The 23,369-nt window shown below is 42.4% G+C and overlaps 1 protein-coding gene across 1 annotated transcript in view; it reads left to right on the forward strand.

Moving 5' to 3' along the window:
* Positions 1 to 23,369, forward strand: part of oxct1a (3-oxoacid CoA transferase 1a) — a 39,554-nt gene that overhangs the window by 9,320 nt on the left and 6,865 nt on the right. The window contains exons 7-14 of the mRNA XM_084468534.1: positions 381 to 441; positions 8,435 to 8,542; positions 8,940 to 9,054; positions 9,816 to 9,910; positions 10,594 to 10,642; positions 10,955 to 11,027; positions 12,398 to 12,473; positions 21,917 to 22,006. Coding sequence (XP_084324660.1) covers positions 381 to 441; positions 8,435 to 8,542; positions 8,940 to 9,054; positions 9,816 to 9,910; positions 10,594 to 10,642; positions 10,955 to 11,027; positions 12,398 to 12,473; positions 21,917 to 22,006 — 667 coding nt within the window. The remainder of the gene's footprint in view (positions 1 to 380; positions 442 to 8,434; positions 8,543 to 8,939; positions 9,055 to 9,815; positions 9,911 to 10,593; positions 10,643 to 10,954; positions 11,028 to 12,397; positions 12,474 to 21,916; positions 22,007 to 23,369) is intronic.

A 23,369-nucleotide genomic window follows, 5' to 3' on the forward strand; every position in this document is an offset into this window, starting at 1 on the left:
TATATATTATTAGATTATTTTGATATAGATCTCCAGGAGTCCGCAAACGGCAACAATCACTTTCTCCTCCTGTTGCATTCACTCTGGACTGCAGGGAGTGAACGCTGATTGGCTGTTATGTTACGTCCCTCAGGAAGTGAACGCTTCAATCCACAAGCGCCAAAAAGTCATTGTGCCTTTTCTCGGTCAAGTTTAGAAATTAGAAATTTATGTTACTAGAGATTCATGTCTCCACCGGTGAAATTCTCCTTTAAGCTGCATTGTCAATTTTACCCAGCTATTTGCATTTATGAAAAACTGATTTGAATGAACCTTGGTTTCTACCAACTCTACACTAACGCTAATGAAATCGAACCTCTGCACTACTCTTTCCCTATTAGGAAAACTGCCAGGAATTTCAACCAGCCCATGTGCAAGGCAGCAAAAACCACTATTGTAGAGGTATGTATGTCTCATCAAAATTGGTTTCTCAGATGCTTGCAACATTCAGACAGAGGGATTCAGAGGGACAGAAATGTCCCTCTGAAACAACATGCCCACAGTGTTTGGCTAGAACTAACTAGGGTCTACGTGGTTCATATCCAATACTATAACTACTTTACAGTAAATGGTAAATGGTCCTCATTTATATAGCGCTTTTATCCAAAGTGCTTTACAGTGTTGACTGCCATTTACCCATTCATGCACAACAGATTTACTTGGGACTGGCACAACCGCATTATAAACTTTTTTTCAATTAGACTATGACTCGTATCAGAAATCTGCACTTTGTTGTTACATCAACAGTCTGTGTTAACTTTCAGGTTTCTATACTTACTTTTCCCCACTTGCTTTGACAAGGTAAACACATTTCTCCAGACCATTAAAGCTCTTTTGAGTTTAGAGTCAGATTTGCACACTTAGAATCTGTGTGACTATAATGGGAAGGCTGATCGTCCCCACTTTACACGTCTCATTTGATTCCATCTGGCCAACCTGTCATCTGAGAGGAATCAAAGTCTCTCTCTCTCTCTCTCTCTCTCTCTCTCTCTCTCTCTCTCTCTCTCTCTCTCTCTCTCTCTCTCTCTCTCTCTCTCTGAGCTGTTGCTTCCTTCTTTTTTCTTCCCCCTTTCCACCATCTTTACATTTTTCTATTTACACACACACACACATAGCAGCTGAGCAGCTCAGCATGGTCACTAGTTTCACAGTAAACACCTCCATATGGAAAACTATTTGAAGAGCATTTCTCCATATATCATGTCTTTCTTCTCCAAATGTTATAAAGAAGACCATGTTGATCATGATCAACATTAGCAATAGTAGTTGATTGAATATTTTTTATAGGATTTGTGAAATCAAGATGTGAGTACAGTAGTGTTTTTAAGATGTGAGTAGAACTGTGTTGCATTTTAGTATAACTTGGGCTATTCCGTCTAATGATAAGGAGACCAAGACCTCAGTGAGGGACATCTGCCTCATATTGTCTATCTTAGAGTTACTGTAGGTAAGACTGGAGAATTGTTAAGAACAATGGCTGAAGAGAGCAAGATTTGGACAAAAAATAACCCCAAAAAACACTCCCTCGTTCTCTGCACCCTCCCAAGGCTTGTGATCCTTGGGAATGACAGGTATGTTATTAACATCTGGATTCACCTAACCAATCAGGGAAGAGATACCCGGATTGGTCAGAAATGAGCTGGGAGCAGTTAGAAACTTTTAAAGTGATTTAAAAGTGACGTTGGTGGGAATTGTGAATTAGCTTCAGGGGTCACATCATGAATGATGAAGCATTTGAGTGAGAGCGAGGACATTGTAGGCTGGCTCTCGTATTGAAAGGTCTGCCATGACTCCTTGGGTGCGATGTAAAGTGATGACATAGTGATGACAAGCTACAGAGAAGAGAATGAAAAGATAAATGGATCAAATAGAATGTGAATTATAGGCTTAGATGTTCATGTAAAATCAATCGCAACAACATATTGGGTACATTAGAAACTTGGCTTTCCTTCAACTGTGAGTCAAAGCTATACACTAGTACCGTAGTTCAATGAAGCACTGACCTATATTAAAATTGCCACTGAATAATTTTTTTTTTAATTTTATGTTTAAATAGGACAATAGACTGAAATATAACCAGGGGTGATTTAGCTCTTACTATTTTAGCTTTTTTTTTAATAGGTGTGAAATCTAGGGATGGAGTATGCATACCGAGCCTAGATTCTAGAGCCCATTTGAAACAGTGTTTGGGTGGATATTATGGCTGAGGCTACACTGTAGGTTTTTGCATCGATTCAGATTCAGTCTTTGAGGATTTGTGCGTTTACCCTTTTTTTGTATATTCAGACAGTGATATTTGCATATCAAACACATTCTTTTATCCTCGCCGACCGTCTAAACTGCACTGAACGCACACAGATCCACTGTATCAAATGGTACAATCAAATATATTATGGATTAGCTTGTTATTTTTAGTTGTCATTATTCCCTGTTTATGTAAGGCCTGGTGCATTGTGAGGAATTAAAGAAACCATTCTCGTCTAATCAACACTATCGAATTACAGCATTTAAAGAAGTAATTTGAGAATTATATCACAATTCCAATCATCCTTTGCTATTGCTTTGAAATTACGTTCTCATTTCTTCTTTCTTCTTCTTCGTCATCTCTGGTGAGTTACATAACAAAGTCTAATGCCGCTTTTTTAACGTAACCGTTAATATTATCTTGTAGGCCTGCGGAAATCCTGCTCCCTCAGTGCAGTGAAGCGATCATTTGTTGTTTGCCTGTGTGCTGAATATCAGCTGGCCTTTATCGCTGCAAATGAAGCGTTTATGCGCCGCAAAGATAAGTCGACCTTTAGCATTCAGAGCATGGCCAGTCATGATTGTGGCGACGAGATAGTCAATATTAGTCCTGCCGTCCGTGTTGTGTGCCCAGGCTTCACTGTAACCCACGGTTAATACGCAGGTGGCCTCGACACAGGGAGTGTTGTCCATTAACCCGTCCAGTGTGGGATATTCATTGCTGATTTACTCCTCAATGACTTTTGGTAAAGGGTTAACTGATTGATCTCAAAGGACAATACATATTTCTCCTCCACACCAGGGTTTGAAAACTTTTAAAGGGACCTGGATGGCGGAGGCCATCCAGTGTTTTCCTTTCTTTTTTTATTCCTTTTTTTTTTCTACTTTTGCCAACATGCTTCTTAAAATTCCCTATTTTGTTGTTCCTTTACCTGAGCATTATAATGCATTATAAATATTATAGCATTATAGCAATATTATAGCATTATAATGCATTATAAAGCATTATAGTATACGCATAAGGATATAATCGTCCTTTTAGGATTCTTGGCACTTTGAGCATGATACAATACATATAAGAAGGTGTCTAATCATCCTTTTAGGATTGAAAGCACTTTGAACATGATACAATACACATAAGGATATAATCATCCTTTTAGGATTCTTAGCACTTGGAGCATGAATCACTACACATAAAGTGTCTAATCATGCTTTTAGGTTTGAAATCCCTTTGAGCATGATACAATACACTGAGGAGGTGTCTAATCATGCTTGATTGATGGCACTTGGAGCATGATACAATGCACAGAAGAAGGTGTCCTCCCTCATTATCCTTTTAGGTTCTGTGGCATCAAGGGATTGATTTATCAGGTGTACTCCGGTCTTTTAAGATAAATCACTGGGCCACATGATAAACGGTAAATAAACCATTTAATGGTTCTAATCAATCAATTCAAACAGTTGAAGATGGCTTGGGATCAATAAACCACGAACCATACCTAATCGCGTCCAATCGCCATTTGTCGGACAAAGAAATTAGACACTAAGCTAATTTGTAATTACACAATTACAAATGAGCTATACACTCATTTGTAATTACCAAATACCCACCTTCCTCCAAGGTTGCTAGGTAACCAAGCCCTACTAATTGATTGCTCCATATCCATGCTTTCCAGCTGGTTGCGTTGCCGCAGGTATGTTGAAAGGCCCCAGTGCATTGTGGGGTACAATTCTCTTTTGTGTGAATCAAATCAAAGAGGTGTGTGCGTGCGTGTGCGTGCGCATGTGTGCGCGCATGAGGGCAGGGGTCTAATTGGATATGAATGAGTTCCATCCTTAGGTGTTTGAGCATTAGCCTCCTGCTGTCCATCTGTGGTGCAATAAAACCAGGGGTCATTGCCTCTGTGACTCAGTCCATGCTGACCGGTTAGTGTACTGTACGGTTGCCTTCACATTTTGAAAGGAGTCCATTTCAGTTCTGCTCAAGTATTTGGTATCTTTCAGTACATGTAGCACACGTGGATGTAGTTGTGTGTAGTGCTGTGTTAAAAGCAACAATCACTCAGATGTGATGTTTCGTATTTCATAGGGTAAACCATTTCATTTTATTTGAGAGAGAACTGCAACAGAGTCTTTCCACCAGATATAGTGGCTATATCCAGTTTAAAATAATGCAAGTAAAAGTGAGCAGACGCATAGCTCTAATTTGTGAATATTTGGTACCTGGAAAAATTAAGATCCAGGATTAAAAGATTGGGGAAAGGTAAAAAAAAAAAAAAGCAAGCGCAATTCAACACTTGATAAAACCGTCGTTATGAATTTAAAAAAAAGGTTTTCCCGCGGCTTCTCTTAACTCTTTCTGGTCCTTGACAATGTCTGGTAAAGGTGTGGGTGATGCCGGAGGAAGCAGTTATGAATATAATTCAGTACAATAGTGTTTGAATCCATGAATGGAACCTCAAGTGAATTATGTTATAATCTAAACAACCAACAAGCCTGTCAACGCTTGCATGTTACTTTGCTAGGGATCATCGTCTTTTAAACTGTGAAACCCTTTCATTAGGCTAGTGTGGGAGACAATTTCCCAGTGTTGTATCTAAATTAAATGGCGGCATTGTGGGAGAGAAATGTGAGTCTATCCGTGGTATTGGAATCCAAAACAAAGCTGTGGAGTGGAAAGAATTGGTTTTGTATTCCAGTCATGTGTTTTCTATTGGTAGGTGCACATGCTACCTTCATGTGCACCTGTTGTTCAACTTGCCTTTGCTATGGGCTTAAGGGCTCACACATTAGGTTAATAATCGGGGGCAAATGTAGGACATACAATGGAACAGAGATGACAAGAGAACAGTGGGCTCTGCACAGCCTTTGTTGGTGAGCGAAGCGGCGGTGTTTGAAATGGATGATGGTGCCAATGAAAGGCATTTTCACAATGGCACCGGCTGACTAAAACATTAGCCAGCTGAATTGCATCGGAAGTAGTGATGACTTGAAGGGGAAAATCATGATGTATTTGAAGACTTATGTCTAAAAACAAAATCAATCAAAAAAACAAAAAAAATGGTCATTTCAAATGAATGATGGCCACAAATAAAAATAACATTTAGAACTAGACACACACAAGACTATCTCTATGAGTCATTCCAAATGTAAACATTCATACATGGACGCAGCCCAGTGCAGACTGTGAGGGAAATGGGAATGCTATAAATATACAGAGTCATAAGAGTGTGGTGTCATTGTCACCCTAGAGCACTGTCGTCTCTTTCTCCTCATCTTCGCTTCTAGGAGGACACGCATGCACACACACACACACAGGCTTCCAATCTTGCACACCTCAGCCGAGCGGATTAGAGGCCCAGGTAACCATATATATATATATATATATATATATATATATATATATATATATATATATATATATAGCAGTAGTGACAACGTCTGTACACAGTGGGATAGGAAACAGCTAACAATGTGAAACGTAAATACTTCATATTCAATCCAATGAACCCCAATATTTGAGTGCTGATGCCTCTTTTTCTTTATGTTTACGTTGTATATAAACAATACAATAATTATCGCGTCTCAAATGGACATCTTGAGCAACGGCCAACGATTTAAGCATTATACAACGCGCTGTCTCCAGCATTGAGGCAGCCCATCAAATAGGTTGTTCTTTCTGAATGTACGGAATGCCCGGCTGTGCGGCATGCAATCACACTTGCAAGCACACACTCGATTAAAACGCTGCTTGCTTTGTATACCGCGCATCGCTGCCCGGGTAAACAAATAACAGTCGTTGCCTCATCCGGTTCCATTTGAGTCGCGTTTATGGATTTGGACAACATTGATACTTGTACTTAAACGCTAGGAACGACACGTGGAACCCTCTCATTCACTCCTCCCTGGTGTGTTTGTGAGCATGCGCCCATGAGGAACTCTGATCCCCTGCTGGGCTCTGCCGGTCCACGTCAGGCCTTCCCGCGGCCGGCCTGCCTTGATGTGAAAATGTGGGTGCAGATAGAGCCATATCAATAGAGGCACGGCGTCTCACACACACACACACTTGCTCGCACCTGCTCAATTGTGTTGGGCCACCATGAGTGTATGTGCATAAGTGGAGAACAATTAAATGCCATGCATAAAGATATTTGTGGGGGGTGAGTGGGTTGCCACCCCCCTGTGAGAGAGAGACCCTCTCTCTCGGGGGGGTATAATATTTTTATGCCCCCTCTTCCGCAATTAATTTAAACCATTAAACATAATTACTAATATTGTAATCCATGTAATAGAATCCCAATAATTTCCTAGAGTTTTTATGGTAATGAAGCCAAGATGGCAATGAAAAGAGAATATAGGTCAGAGACTTGCACTGCTCAATGCAGGCGTTTACTTTCAACACTCAGAAAATACACAACAAAGAAATAAATACTCTGCAGAAAGCCAAATGATGGCAACTCCAGAAGGACCTTCAAATAAAGTGGGGAGAGTAACCTACGTGGATGTACTCAAGAAGGATGCAGGAGCGCAAAGTACCATTGAACTGGCCAGATGTATGGAAAATCGGGATGACTGGAAGCAACGATGGAGGGCTCGTTTGAGGACGAGAGAGAGAGAGAGAGAGAGAGAGAGAGAGAGAGAGAGAGAGAGAGAGAGAGAGAGAGAGAGAGAGAGAGAGAGAGAGAGAGAGAGAGAGAGAGAGAGAGAGAGAGAGAGAGAGAGAGAGAGAGAGAGAGAGAGAGAGAGAGAGAGAGAGAGAGAGAGACTCTTGCCGAAACATCTGCAGCACTTGTTCAAACAGCTTGACCGCTGAACCCCAGATGGAGGCAATAGATGTGCTATTAAGTCCCCACTACTACTGAGATGGCAGATTAAACAGGCCCTTTGAAATCGCCCCCCTCTTCTCCTCACACAGCCACCTTGTAGCCCAGAGTGTAGCCTACTTAGTGCATTCACGTGAGCCCGGGCGAGAGGGCGCCTTCAGGAAAATCGAATCAAGTCCCTTTGTCTTATCTCCGCCCCCTCCCTCGGCACACCATGCCGACGGAGAGGAGCCCGTGGCCGCCAGCAGAACCCCTCTCAGCGTTGTCATGGATACACTGGCTGCGATTTGAGGATGGATTTTTCGCCAGTTTGGGAATAGGTTAAGTGTTTTTGGTCGTTTTTTGGTGGGATTTTCTTGGGGAACATTTTTCGCTGTGGAGATTTCATAGGGCCCGCATAATCCCGAGCAATCTTAGGAGTAGTGAGGACTTAGTGAGCACATCTATTGTCTCCATTTGGGGTTCAGCAGTCAAGCTGTTTGAACAAGTGCTGCAGATGTTTCAGCAAGAGTCTCTCTCTATCTCGCCTTCTCTCCCCACTTGATTTTATGGTCCCTCTTAAGTTGCCATCATTTGGCTTTCTGCAGAGTATTTCTTTCTTTATTTTGTATTTTCTTCCCTGAGTGTTGAAAGTAAACGCCTGCATTGAGCAGTGAAAGTCTCTATAACCCTATCCTATATCTAGTTTTGTTGCCATCTTGGTTCTCATTACCACAAAAACTCTTAGCAATTATTGGGATTCCATTACATGGATATTAGTAATTATGTTTAATGGTTTAAATGAATTGCTTTCCACTTCACATTTGTGTTAAGGGAAGTGCAAAAGCATCAGTTCTTGACTCTCTGTATCTTTGTCTTTGTGGTCTTGTTATAATTCGAGATGTACATTTTCACCATTGATTTATTTGCAAATCATCAATTAATGTTGATTTTTAGATGACTAGGCCATGATGCTTTCTGAATCTCCATTTACTCCAAAGTAATGTTAGATGTTTGCAAAGTGGCACAGAAAGCCTATTAAGACAAAGCAATAGTCCAATTGGCTGATCTTGTTTCAGTTTAGATGTGAATATTACCAGCATGGGCTACTGTGACAACTGAGGCTTGACTGAGACGAGGCATTAGGAGGCAAAACTTAGCCTCAAGTCTTGGCATTGGGTGGGCCATGGCTATTTCCTGCTACAGTGAATCTACCACAATATGGTTTTCATGCCCTAGTCATCAACAGGAGCACTGGAGCGTGTTTATAGGGACAGTGATTGGCTCACCTGGTTGTCTGTCTGAAGGTCACATCATGTTGTGTTAATGTGTTTGTGTCTCTGGTGCAGGTGGAGGAGGTGGTGGACGTGGGGACTTTTGCCGCGGAGGACATCCACATTCCCAGCATCTATGTGCACCGCGTGGTGCAGGGCGCCGGGTTCGAGAAGAGGATAGAGGTACACGGGGGCGCGTCCCGAATGAAAAGCCTTTTCATGTGGATGTTGTTGAGCAGCCGTTGTGGGTCACAGTCAAGTCTTTCTTTTACTCCATGAACTGAATCTCTCTTAAATTGTGTAACGGGTGGGCAGTGTAATGGCTAGGGTGGTCGGCCTATCTTTAGGCATCCTTGAGGAAGATGCCCCAACACCTGTCCTGCTCCCTAATGACACGCATCTGTGGCATTCACTGCAAGCCACTTTGGAGTAGAAGAAAAAAAAGCATCTTGAAAAAAATTGAAAAAATATCACACTCAAGATTTACACATAGTGTTTCAAATGGATATTGTTCACAAATGGTGGTGGAACCCCCCCGCCACCTCACCCTTTCTTCTCGGTCACGTGTGTTGTGCACCAGAAACGCACGGTGAAGAAGAGCCAGGCGGCGACGCCCAAACCCAAGAAGGACTCCGACATCGTCCGGGAGCGGATCATCCGGCGCGCGGCCCTGGAGTTTGAGGACGGCATGTACGGTATCCTTTACCGGGGTGGTCCGCACCCCTGGAGGAATACATCAGTGTAGCGGGAGCATGTTCGATTGCAGTCGCAGAGGCTTTTTTTTATCTGATCCTGACCTTTTCATTCACAATAGCAGCAGGCAGCGTTTCCCCTCCTCTTCACTCGTTATACCCCATCGTCTGTGTACCACATTTCATCGCAGTCCATTGGAATATTCCCTCTTTGGCCAATGCTATGGAATATGGGATGGAAACATAGTATATCGTCAGCCTTGTTCTGATAGAATATATACATGGTGATTAAATAATATGGATCATGAATAATCTGGGGAAATAATTTATACATGCATTTCTTTCAGCTGCTATCTATCATGCCCACTCTCACACAATGCTCCTGGAAACATGCTCATTTGGAGATGGTGATAGTTATGTTTGTTTATGCAGTCTTCTATTCATTGTTTTCATCAGGTACCATGCAAAATCTTCAGTATTTCCAGTGTCAAGTCCACTCTTAAATCTATCAACAAGAAACACATTTGACCACTCCTCTCCTATGTTGGGTCCTTGCCATTTCCACACCTTGAAATATTAACGTGTTACAATATATCCTACATGCTTGTGCATGAATTTGATTAATGCAAATGTAATGAATCGATGTCGATAGCATGACATGTGTTGATGTCATGCTGGCCTTTACAGCTCCACAATATATGTGGATCCAGTGATGATGATTACGACTTTTAGATCTCAAATTCCTTGACAAAGCGCTCATTCAGCAAACCTGGGTATCGGCATTCCCATGCTGGCCAGCAACTTCATCCAGTCTGACATCACCGTCCACCTCCAGAGCGAGAACGGCATTCTGGGACTGGTAAGACCTGCTGTTATGGTTGTTTAGCCCTTTCGCCGTGAGTCAGGTAACCGCCCAGGCTGAGTAGCGCTATTGTTCCTCCGTTGTGAAGCTTGTCATTTTCATAATCACCCCCACAGCTGAAGCACCAATCGCAGGCACCCAGATTACAGATTCATGCCCAATCTTTGTTAATAACAGCTTGTAAATGAAGTCCCTTGTTAGAAATGTGCGACAATTAGTTTTATGCACGCAACTGTGGAGGGAGGACAGCTTGGCGCCTCATTTTTCATAATCATTATTTACGCGCTTCGTAAACCTCACAAAAGCGCCACAGCGGCGGCAGCTCTGCCACGTTTAACAATCACTTGCGTTCTCCAGGTGAGGGTAGGTGACTATGCTAATGCCTCGCTTGTCAGTGCCCTCTCATTATTCCGGTTGGAGAGTGGCGCTGCCAAATCCACTCCCCTTACACCGGCCTCCTTTCAAAAGGGCCGCTCCTCTTTGTCAACTGGAAAGACAAAAAAACGACGTCACGTCGAATCCGAAAGAGTCGCGGTGGCATCGTCTCATGACTAGAGAGATCGGGCTAGTGGGGATTTGTATTGGGTGTAGCGAGTTGTGTTGTGTTGTGTCGTATGTGTGTGTGTGTGTGTCTGGGTGTATGTCTGTGTTCACCCGTTTGCTTGCCCTGTTCCGTGCAGGGCCCGTACCCCACAGAGGACAACGTAGACCCTGACCTTATCAATGCCGGTACGTGTGTGTGTGTGTGTGTGTGTGTGTTTTTTTTCCCCCCCTCTCTCCTTTCACCACCACTCATAATTCCCCTGCAAGGACACGCATTCAAGGCAGGGATTCATGCACACATTTGGTTGACCTCCTATTCAAAGATAGATAACGGGCAAGGCACGGCTCGGATGGTTCTCGTATTCAGGACAAATTAGGCCCTGGCGAGGTTGGCGCTGCAATAATGGGTTTTGACATGTTTTGTGACAACAAGTGGCCTTTTTAAAGTTCACCGTCCTCCCGTGCTGATTAAACCGTTGTCTGCTGATGTCTGTACAGGAAAGGAGACCGTGACGGTGCTCCCCGGCGCTGCCTATTTCTCCAGTGACGAGTCCTTCGCCATGATCAGAGGGTAAGGCCCCCCCTGACACACACACTTAGTTATATTATATTGCGACATAATAGAACTATAAAACTGAACTGTAAATAAACTGTGCTATTGTGGCACTTCTTGCGCAATCATAACAACCCAGTATATTCTTCTGTATGTACAAGATTCAGTATGATCAGCAGATCAAGTACAAAACACAAAAGTCACATCCACAGTTACACGTGTAAATATACCAACCGCTTTATCACAATACATGAAAAGCGATGAATCACAGCAAAAGGTCTCCTTCACTAACTCACTGCTTGTGTGTGATGTCAGCAGAGAGTGGGGCGCTATGGTTCATAACCCTGTGGATATCAACAAAGGCAACGCCTGTCCAATATCGCCCCGGCCCATATTGATCTGCTGGCTGTCTAAGACGCAGCCCACTCTTCCCAAGGCATTACCTTTGTTTGTCCACCTAGAGGAAATCCAATAGTACTCATAAATAGTGATGTTCAGCGATCACACACGGAGAGAGAGAGCCAGACGGACACACAGACAGACACTTATACAGGTTGATAGGCAGACAGACCGACAGAAACACACACAGACACACACACAGACACACAGACACACATAGACACAGACACACATAGACACAGGCAATTTGACTCAAGCCATTTTGCAGCTTGTTAACTATCACAATATGTAGCCGTATCATATCACTTATTCATCATTATCATAGTCGTGGGAGACTGTATTGAACAGCTTTTTCTTTATATTTTTATGTTTTCCACATTTAATCAGGAGACAACTGTTCCATCCCTTTAAACAAAAGTCCCATAGTTACAAACTAATTTCTTTACGTTTCCATCTGAGCACACAGATGTTCAGCCATTCGCTGACACTGCATGGTTAATAGGCCATTCTCTGTCTAAAAGAAAAGTTTCAATATTTAAAAAATCTATTTCCATATGCAGTTTTGTTTTCAGCACACATCAGTAAATCCTAATAGATATGTAACAGATGGCAGAGATGATTCATGACACATTTATTTTAAAACAAAAAAGATAAAAAGCCTATTCCACATGCTTGCCATTGATGCACACCAATAGATAAAGGAGAATGGTTCGAAATACAGTGAATAAGTATAAACTAACTGTGCAATTGTGAGGACAAGACTTATTGCCAGCAACATAATATAATAAGTTATGTTGTATTAATAGTAGTGTGATCTTATGATCAAAAAACGAAAATCCACAAATTAACCAAAGAAACGTTGATTTCTCTGGAATATTCTGCAATATTCAACAGTGTTATGTTTCCATGCACAATATAATAGGACAGGGTGTGTGGAAAGAGTGTTGGTTTGAAGTGAAAGCTAACAGTGGTCTTTCCCCCCTCTGCAGGGGTCACATCAACCTGACCATGCTGGGGGCCATGCAGGTGTCGCAGCACGGTGACCTGGCTAACTGGATGATTCCGGTAAGTGCCCAGTGTTCACCTCCTTCTGAAATCCTCAAGAGTGCCGTGTGCACAAGACAGCTCAATTGTTTTGGTTATATTTCCCTACCGCTTAACTCTCGCCGGATCAATATCATGTTTTTATGCATTCCACGCATCACATTGTTTCCCTGTGTGCTTGAGAAGGAGACAAAATAGCACATTGATTTCTTTTGTGTTAGCATTGTACAGAAGTGTAATGCGTTCACTGGAGAAGAAAAAATACTTTAGTTTGAGTTTGAGTTTATTATTATCAGAAATGTTTTGTGGATAAAAAGAACCTGCTCTTGTTTTTCCAAATTAGTGAGATGCCTCAAAACCCCAAGAAAATATGTCATTTACCTGCGAGCTCGATTTTATAGAAGCCAACCTGTTGAGTTTACTCCAGTTCTATTTATGTTTATGTTTGAGACGTTGGGAGGTACTCGTGTCCTTGAGTTTTATTGATGGTATTGTTATTAGTTTGTCCACTTTGCACATGCACCTCAGGCCTTTGGGGTTGTTCAGAGGGAGAGCCCATTCTGATCTGCTTGACAGCTGAACCGTTATGACACGCTTCACTGATGTAAGAAATGCATTCTCTTCGATTACATGTGATCAAGTGAACCGCTAGATTACATCATTTGGGATGTTACATGTAACTAATACCTTGAATACCTTACCTATATCAAACCTGTATATTAACCCGTACTAGTCTGATTAGTAGCAGCAACCGTACTCCAGGTCAGGTCCAGAGTTTCTGGCAGGATTTTGAGGTAACTCGTTGATTTAAAAAAAACAGAGCATGCCAGTATGCCATTAAAACATTTCTCAGAATATTGAAAGAATTATCTGATGAATTCAGCAGCAACAGAATTGATTTTCTCAAGTGAATGCATAATGCTTACCGTTGTCTTGTTAATAACGTCTTTTTGTCTTGATAGACACACAATTTTAGCCCACACTTTTGTTTCTTTTGTTACATGTGGTGGTGCTTTTTTTCTGGCATTTAGCAGTGAACTGGCTATTTTGTTGCAGTACGAACGATTCCGACATTTTTTTAATGGATCTTCTAACTTTACAGAATTTGGTCCTTTAGCAGATGCTTTTGACCAAAGTGGCTGGCAGATGAGGCAAGAACAATTAGAGCTCACAATCAATATTGTACAAACTAAACATATTAAAGTGCTGAACAACCAAGTTTCCAAAAAATATGTCTGGATAGACTGCAGAGTAGCTATATGACTTAAACAAATGGTCAGTAGTTACTTACTTATTAGTTTTTCTCTTATTGGCAAAATATTATTATGATAATTACTTGGGTCCAATTCATATTACACCAAAGTTACTTAATCGGTAAATAATGTGTAATTGTGTCTTTTGTCCTTAATCAAATTAACAAATGCATCCCAAGCTAAGAATTAGGGATGTTCCGATCAGAACGCTGGATTGGATATCGGAGGGGAGAAATAAATATGATCCGATCCGCGCAGCGTGTCACGTGATAACAACAGTAGTCGCCAATTAGGCTCATGCGCATGAGGGCTAGAGAGCTACCTTGAACAGTCATGTCAGCAGTGTGGCAGTATTAGTATCCTTAACTGTTGGCTGTTGCACTGCTCTCCTCGGCATGTCACAAGCTCCAGCTTGGACTAGAGCCCATCACACCGTTGCTTGTGGCGATCACAAAAGCTAACCATTTCGGACCAATCTATTAAAATGATTACACGATTAGAAATATGATTATTATATATCGGGCATTTGTGTGTTGGGACCCACCTGTTTATATTGCTAGAGGTTTGCTGCCTCCCACATATCTGATGTACTCTAAGTGATGACACACGCAAATGCGTACACACTTTATTCAACCATTTCAAATGATCAACTGTAACAGCTCAGCTATTCTATATATTATCTCAAATGTATCCAAACTTTATCACTTTATCTATTTGTTTAACTCTCTTAACTCTTTTTAACACTATGTTTCCAACCTTTTTATTTATTTTTTTAAATGGTGTGCATGTTTACATTGTTTACTCCATTAAGTCTTTTGAACTCTCTTAATCTTTTCACTTGATTTAAGCCTTTTCTTTAGTGAGATGTTTTAAAGTGGCTAATTGGCAACCATGAGCAAAGTGCTTCCATATATTATTGTTATTATTATTTGTTAAAGAGTAATACAAAGTATTGGACTGATATCGGTATCGGCAGATAGCCAAAGCTGCCGAACCGTATAGGTATCGGAAGTGAAAAAGTGGTATCGGGACAACCGTACTAAGAATGAACTAACAGTTAATTAACAGTAAACTAATGGTCTAGTGAAAATGTACAAATTATGTTCATGTTTGCTAATGGTGTTCATGTTAACTAATGTAAGGTGTTCATGTTATCTAAGGTATTAATTTATACATAATTTAATATGGCACGGGTTAAACCTAATCCTAACCCCTATGCTAATGATATATAATAATGGTTATTACTGCATAACGAATGTGAAACAATGGTTACAAGACCATTATTTGACTGTTAATTAACTAAGTTAATTGTTAGTTCATTATTTGGTTAATTCGTGTACCCTTATGGTAAAGTGTTGCCAAAAAAACCTGCATACATGTTTCTATTATCGCCTCTTTTTAAATCCTTTAATAGCATGACTGTACCCATTCCCCCCCCCCCCCCTCACTATGTAAGGATGAGTACATAGGATGAAATCTGAGCAATTTCGTGAAGCAGTTTGGAGCTGTTCATCATCTCCCTGCGATTATATCTATTATGAGAGACGCCTTTTTAATCTGTAAAATGCAGATAAACCCTTTTCCAGTCGAGTGCCTCTTAATGCTTACAAGTGATGCTGCCAATCCACTCATGCTGGAACATCTGCAAAAACAATAGGAGCTAACGGAGAATCTGGACACTGTGTCCTGTGTTTTCGTTTAATGGGGAGGTTTTAGAAGTTGCTTGTCACATTCCATAGCTATATCAGCGTTTTGGGAATAGTTTGATTGATTTTTATTTTAGCCAGCGTTGAACAAAAGAGCAACCTTGTGTTACTCTTGCTCTACTGGCTCTGTGCTAACCTGTGTTTTGGCGCTTAAATGCCCTAAGTTTCGGTTGGTTTTTATTAAAGTTTTTGACGTGTCACCTACCCAGGCTAACTTTGCCATTGCCATTGAGCATAAAAGTACTTATATATACAGTACATATACTTGTATATTGTCACTAGTTGATGTAAATCATGTTTTCAAGTCTTTACAGTATTTTCTTTTATGCAGTCCTCGCAGCAAGCCAAAATTGATTTGTAGAATGTTGTCTTTTTACCTGCTAGAGTGGCAAAATCTAGCAGCCAAGCAAATGTTTTAATGTGTAAACCTGCATTTTCTAACTGCCAAATGGTAAAATCCATCTGCTGTTGGCAGGTTTTTGTTTGGGACAAAACTGAGCCAAACATAATTGCTTTCTATAACAATACACTGGTCGCACATAATGTTAATTATATTAATTGGTTTTTAATGTACAGCCTTAATATGCACGTACCATTTTCAGCCTTTTGTAATTGTCTAGGATTGAATACTGGTATTTTTCTGCTGATTGAAGTACTGAAATCAGTGTGTACTGAATCAATTAAACATTAATTTGGATTCAACAGCCACTACACAACATAATCAAACTATGTATTCTGTTATGGTTTTGAGTGAGAGCTCTAGCGGCAGAAAATACACATTATACCCTTTTCATTTATTTGAGGTTCATTTCTTATTTGTATGGTGAATATGACCATAGTGAACCAACTTTTACCCAAATATCTATTATTTTAAATGTTGCATCAATATGAAGTTCAATCCTGAGCAATAAAGTAGCCTAGCCACATAATTGTTTCATTTATCTGAACAACATTCAATAGTAATTCACATGCACCATTAACGCTATTGTCATTTTAAGAATTTAACCTCATTATTTTTATAATCTGCAATCTCCCTTTATCCATCTGGCCTGCTTTTCCAAATCTTCCATTGCAAGTGTGTGCTTTTGGTTTTCCAGTTTAAAACCTCCCCCACTCCTCCACACACCCACACTCACCCACAAACACACACACACACACACACACCGAAACACTGCTCTTTTGTGTCGCACAGAACGCTGGAGTAGCCAGTGGCGGTGTGTACAACACCGAAGTGTGTGCGTTCAGTTAATTGTCGGGCTTATGAAACACGTTTGGGGGCGCTGATGGTGTTCAGGCTTCAAAGGCGACAGTGTGTCGCTGCCATTAAGCAGGAATGCACGAGGAGCACGTGGGGTAGGACCAAGGCTTGACAAGGCAGCTTGCTGATTTGTATGATTTATCTACTTTTGAGTGTAGAGAATTGAGTGAGTCTGTCGATGGAGCAGAAGCTAATTTGGTATTCAGAGGATCCTTAGATACCTAGATTTCTAGGAGATCTTCCTCTTTTTCTGATCTAGAAACCCTCATAGCTCGTGCTCCGACAGCGCAAACGTTTTCAAATTTGTCACACATATTTGACGTACAAATAGGTGTCCAAAAACATTTTTGGCTCTCTGACCGATAAGGGCCGCACCGGTTTCTGTTTTACACTGCGAAAACTACAAAAATCTTCTCCTCAGCAACCAAGTGAAAATAAAGTACATACATGTATTTATATATATATGTTTGTGTGTGTGTGTATGCATCTATTCAACCAATCACATTCCACTTGATTATAAGTCAGGCCCAGAGACTAGGTACCGGCATAGAGAGAAGTGGGCCATGCTTTAGGTCAAAAGCTCATCAAATCTGGTCACAGTGTCAATTTGAATAAATGCTAAGCTAAGCACTAACACTGAAAACCTCACATAATAGGCATTTGCTTTGACCTATGACTCAGATTCCCTCCAAACGGCTTACGGACACTTCACTCATTGCCCTGAGTGACGTGGCCCGCAAACGGCGTGAAAAGAGAAGTCGTCGGGGCAGGCGGTGACTGGGCTGTGAATTCCTATCGAGACGGTTTGCAGCATAAACTCATTTGGATATTTCATATGTGCGAAAATTTCACTCACTCACTCACTCACTCAGCCTCTCTCTCACTTTCATTTCCAGACATTGATACGATGCAGAGAAGATGGTTTTCTCATTACAATTTCTACCTTTCTCATGTCCCCGGGTGGGATTTGCCACCACTAATCTTATTGGTCGTGATTTGATTCAGGTGTTTGTTTGTCAGAGGCCTGCGTAATACAACCGTAAGTCGGCTAAGAGTGTGCTTGTTTACACTCAGACTGGCGGCCGCCACCAGATAGTACTCCACCTGATGAGAGCAAACACTGGCTTAGTCACCGCAGGTCAATGCGTCTCTGAATAGGCCTCTCCACGCACAGAAACAATCAAGCTAGCGGCCTGTTATCCCATACTCAGACCCCATTTTCAGAAGCATCGCGGCCAGACCCCCAAATTATTAAGCACTTAGAATTTCTAATCAAGTCACACAGCCCTTGACATAGCCATTAACTAGCCACAAGTGACTCAGATGCTACCTGGATAAACATTGTTTTGCGGTTTGAACGTTGGCTGCTTCTGCCCCTAAATTGACTGAAATCACAATATTAATAATAACATTATTCTCTGGCTAAACAGAGGTCGGCTTGACTGTCGATTTTTGTGTGAAGTTGAACAATGCATTGTAACCACTTTTCCTCAGCAGACGCGTCCACACAAGGGGGACGGGGTAACATGAGGTCCAGTTACGCTAAACGCGACGCCAATTGTGTTCCTAGCAGGCCTGTCTCCACGCCTGGTGCTTTTCATTAGTTGTCACGGTAACGAAGGCTTTTGGCAGTATGTAGCCGTGTTATTAAATAGAAAGAGTATTTTGTTTCAGACAGCAAAGGCACACGAGAGGAAGAGAAGAATTCAGAAGGGAACTCTTCGATTCGTAGAGTGAATTATCTTTTTTTTTTATTTGGTCGAGGATGTTTACCGCCGTGGACACACAACAAGCAGATTGTTGTCATGGTGATGCAAAAAAAAAGGCCAAATACAAGCTGAGCATGCAAGTGGAAGTGTAGTGGTCTTCAGGAGCAATTTCCATTTTCCATCATGCGTTCATTTGATGTGCATCTTCTAAAGGGACTGCATGCCGCTGGAAATGCAGCAGCAATTAGCAGTAAAAATACATTGCAGGATGGATATTTGATGTTATTTTGGGTGGCTGAGTATCTTGGTGAATGGCTGGTACTTGGTTTGTCGCAGGCTTTCTACCCTCACAGACTGGGCAGGTGTCAGCCCAAAAAGTCTGCCAGGCAAGGATAGCGGGGCTTATTTTAGCTAGTCTATTACACAACACACGCACCCACCTGAAATATTCTATCTATATCGTTGGGCCAAAACACGGTCCCTTCTCTAACACGTCTTTTCCTTTCCTTTTTTTTCTGTTTCACATTACATGCCATTTCATTTATATTGTCGGCAATTGCTTTCTGCAGTGGGCATGGAATTAATTAAGATTCAAGTAACGTGAAAGGGAGAATTCAATGATCCTGCTAGAGTAAAATGGATGTTTTCTGCAAGAAAATACAATAGAAGATATTGTTACAGATAGATATAATAATACTAATTGTATTAGTATTAGGCTATTCACAATATAATAATTATTATTATTATTACAATTATCATCTCTCAGATAATAATGTACATTGAAATGGAATAGCAGCTGCAGGTTTAAGTAAAATACTTATAATGTAAATTTTATTTTATTTATTTATTTATTTTTATATAAGATTAACATGACTGACGTTAATCCTGAGTTGCCTCCAGGATTTTGACATGGCTTGTGTACCTACACCAACGTTTGTGTGCTTGTGGTAATGGCAAGCATTCTGGCGGTCTAGATTTACATATTTAAATCTTTTTTATATTTTATTTTTTGGAGCAGGGATGTGACAATTCAATGAGGTAATCCAAATTCAACAATAAAAAGCAGAAAGGAATTCAGAAATTGCGAGGGCAAGGTCAATGTCAACTACAGTAAGTTGTGTTATTCAAATGACAGCCCTCAGCAGTGAACACTTTGAACAAGGTCCCAGGGTATGATAGTAATGCTTCCTCGAGATGTGATTCCCTTCACAGCAGGGCAGAATACACTAATCCAACAGGTCTCCAATGTGACGTGAAGAGGCAGCAGAGACACATTTTTAGATGGCTAATTGTCAGGTGAGCCAGTGAATAGTAGCCTAGCAACCATGCCTTTTTTTTGTCCAACAAAACAAGTCTATTCGGTGACCAATCATGGTTTGAAGCTATATTGGATTTGACAAAATTGCTTTAGTGTGCATGGTGGAATATGTTATTGGATAATCCCCATTCCCCTGCTCTTGTCAGCCTCTCGTAGTTGGACGGCACAAAGCGCTCCTCTGCCCTTGCCGCAGCGCGGCAATTAAAGACTGATTATCAAACAGCAAAGCCGCATTGTCTGTTTCACATTAGCATTGGTCAGTGAGGACGGATGACCTCTAACCTTGTAGCCTCAGTGGGCTTCTGTTATGAGCTGGTGGTTGCCTGTTGGCAGTGGTGGTCTAGGTCGTGGTTGTGTCACAAATACTACACTTTAACTGGCCCTGTAACGTGCATGGTGTGGTTGTTTCGCCCTTGTGTACCATCTCTATGGTGATTGATGTACAGTACACGTATATAAAGGAAAACTAACCGAAAGGCTTGTATGTTGAGATGGCAGGCTGCCCCATATTCACACCGCAGGATGTGAGGAAAACCCACTCAGTCCCACATCCAAAGCGGCTGTCGAGATTTGTTAAGGAAAGAGAAGGAATAATAGCTTCATCAACCGTCTGATGGCTATATTCCAGCCTTGAAATGTAGGCCACCATTTTATGTTTTTATTTCCAGTGCCACTCTTTTTCACAGCTGGCCTATTTCCTTTACCCTCATCTAAATGTTAGCGTTTAACGTTTTATTTACTTTACTAGTCCGCTGACAAACACCCTAATGCAGCCGTAAATGAAAATACCAGCTGCTCTCGGGTCACATGCTGTTCCCCCCCCCCCCCCCCCACCCTCTGCCCTGGGGGGGCCAACGCAGGCACACCTCCGTGCTGTTTGAGCGCCACAGAGTTAATTAATGTTGGCGATGGCGTTAAAGGCAGTGCCCATGCTTTCATGTGGTCTGTCGCCGTGCACCCCCCACCCCGTGCCACGAACGCACGCACGGGCCCTGGCCTCGTTCCCTGTGCTTCCGTGGAGTTCTATGGTTGTAGTATTAGTAGTATGTATTTCTATTTGCTCATCGGACTATCGCGCGTCAAAAATATTGAAGCAAGCAACCTTCAACACTGTCTGGGCAATGCACACAGAAGACCGGGGAGGTGTGAAGATGACCACTTAACAAGTGGTTAATAAGTGTTATAAAGGGAACGACCCCGTTAAGGTTTATCTTAAAAATAAAAATCGATCGGGGGGGGGGGGGGAGGGAGGGCTGTAATTCACAGCCCTCAAGCAGAACCCACGCCCCCTATATAGTTATGCTGTTATGATTTAAAAAAAAAAAAACGTCATGATAAAAACACATTTTTCATCTTCTTCTGCCATATTCCTCGCATAAGGTCGACCCCCCCCCTTTTTCATTTTTTTAAAGACATGTATTTTATAGAATCTTAATATAGTCCCTTCATCTCTCCATGTTGGTATCTGGTTCCCCCAGCTGGTCTCCCTGAGGGCGGGCCCTATGTTGTGCCCAGCTTAGCCCTGCGTATCCTGCAGTGGGGAGGCAGATCGTACGCAGCCTCTTCCCATGATGGATGAGTGAAAGTGATTTTAATGCGGTTACGCAGCCCTCCGCCCCGCAGCTATATCTTTTATGCCCGGGCGTTGTCATTGGGAGGCCCTCTCTGCTCATTGCCGCAGAGTCAACGCGTTCATTGCGCTTCGCCATTTGACGATGAGCGTTTTTAGTATGACATTTGCACGCCGCTCTTGACGTGTGCTTTTTGGACGTCATTTTTCGACTGGTCTCGAATGGGTAGAATTGATGTGTTAACCCTGGCGTTGTCTGTAGGAAAACAGTCCTTTTCTGTTTGCATTGTTATGGTTTGTGCGCTTGTAGTGTGGTCGTATTACGAGGCTGGTACCTCAGCATGCTCAGGGCTAATTAAAAAGTTCATTTTCTCCTCGTTGAAGCAACGACAGATATCCTTATCTGCGGCTTGGAACAGACAATACTTTCTCTCCGGCTCTTGTATTGAAGTACCATGTCTTTGTCAGCGCTCTCAAGTGCAGTGTCGACGAGTAAATACTGTGTCGAGTTTAATAAAACCTGCGTCTTAACATGTTTGTTCCTCACAAGCCCTTTTATTTGTGTTAAAGATGAAAGCAATGTTAAAACAATACTAAAATGAACCAATTAGCCCGCTAATAACCCTCCTGTGCTCCCCTGGGACTTCCAGGGTAAGATGGTGAAGGGAATGGGAGGAGCCATGGATCTGGTCGCCAGCGCTGGAACCAAGGTGGTGGTCACCATGGAGCACTCCGCAAAGGTGTGTGTCTGTGCCATGTCTATTGCATGTGTGTGTGTGTGTGTGTGTGTGTGTGTGTCTGTATGAGTGGGACTGCATGTGTGCGTGTCTGTTTGGGTGGGACGCTGCGTGTCTGCCTGTGTGGGCAGGGCTCGTGCATTGGTTTTGCATTGGCGCGTGTCTGTCTGTGTGCCTGCCTTCCCTCGTGTATGTGATCGTTCGGTATGCATCCTAGGAGCGCCTCGCTCGCCCGCCTGTCCAGTGACTCACACTGCTATGACTCCTCCTCGCAGGACTCATGATTACGTTATAGAGCACATCTCCCACGAGGCGTAAGCCCCCCCAAACAGCCCATTAATCTCTCCATGGCTCGTCACCATAACGATTAGGTGTGAGCAGCCCGGGTAACACCGATCCCTCCTCATGAATCTCCCTCTCGACTAATCCACCACAGCCCTGCCCCAGGCCTTCCTCCGCTCGTCCCGGGACAAGGTAGACCGCCCTCATCGGTGTACCGCCTTTGGCTGTGGCCGAGTTAATCCCAGACCCCTCTGATTGGAGATGTGGGGTGGCTCTGGGTTGAGAGAGAGAGAGAGAGAGAGAGAGAGAGAGAGAGAGAGAGAGAGAGAGAGAGAGAGAGAGAGAGAGAGAGAGAGAGAGAGAGAGAGAGAGAGAGAGAGAGAGAGAGAGAGAGAGAGAGAGAGAGAGAGAGAGAGAGAGAGAGAGAGAGAGAGAGAGAGAGAGAGAGAGAGAGGAACGTGGGTGGGTGGATGGATGATCCAGCTGCAGCCGTTCACGCTCAGGATGTCTCCCAGGATGGTGTGAGCGAGCGAAAAGGGGGGCAATGTGATGTTTGACATTCACAGGAGCGTTATGCTCACTGCTGCGCCGTTTTCCTTGTGACAATATGAGCATGGCGCGCAGCCCGGCCGCATGCCAGATGGGGAAACAGGTGGGCACTGTGTGTGTGTGTGGTGCGGTGCACTGGGACAGTTAAAAGAGCTATTAGGGTTTGCAACTGTTTGCATTTCTTCGAGGAACGAACGGGGCTACTTATATCCCTTTCTATCCCAGACCATATCAAATTCAGTTTCATGCACGCTGCAAATATCGGCCATTTACTGATGTGACCGATCACATTTTAGTCTTGATATGCGGTATGAAACCCGCTTTCCCCTCGAGATATCCAACTCGCCTGTCATGTCGCTTTTCTATAAAATATTCAGTGCTCGGATTCTTATCAGACACGTCCCAACGTTATAATCACACATGTTTGACAAAGATCTCAGATACCAGTGTCCTATTTCCTGCCTGGCACCAAATCATCTCTAAGCTACAGCTAAACCTGTCGCCCTCATATGTGGCCTCTTTTTTTTTTTTTTTC

The sequence above is a fragment of the Micromesistius poutassou genome (genome assembly GCF_964030765.1).
Source record: "Micromesistius poutassou genome assembly, chromosome: 5".
In the NCBI taxonomy this organism is placed as follows: domain Eukaryota; kingdom Metazoa; phylum Chordata; class Actinopteri; order Gadiformes; family Gadidae; genus Micromesistius; species Micromesistius poutassou.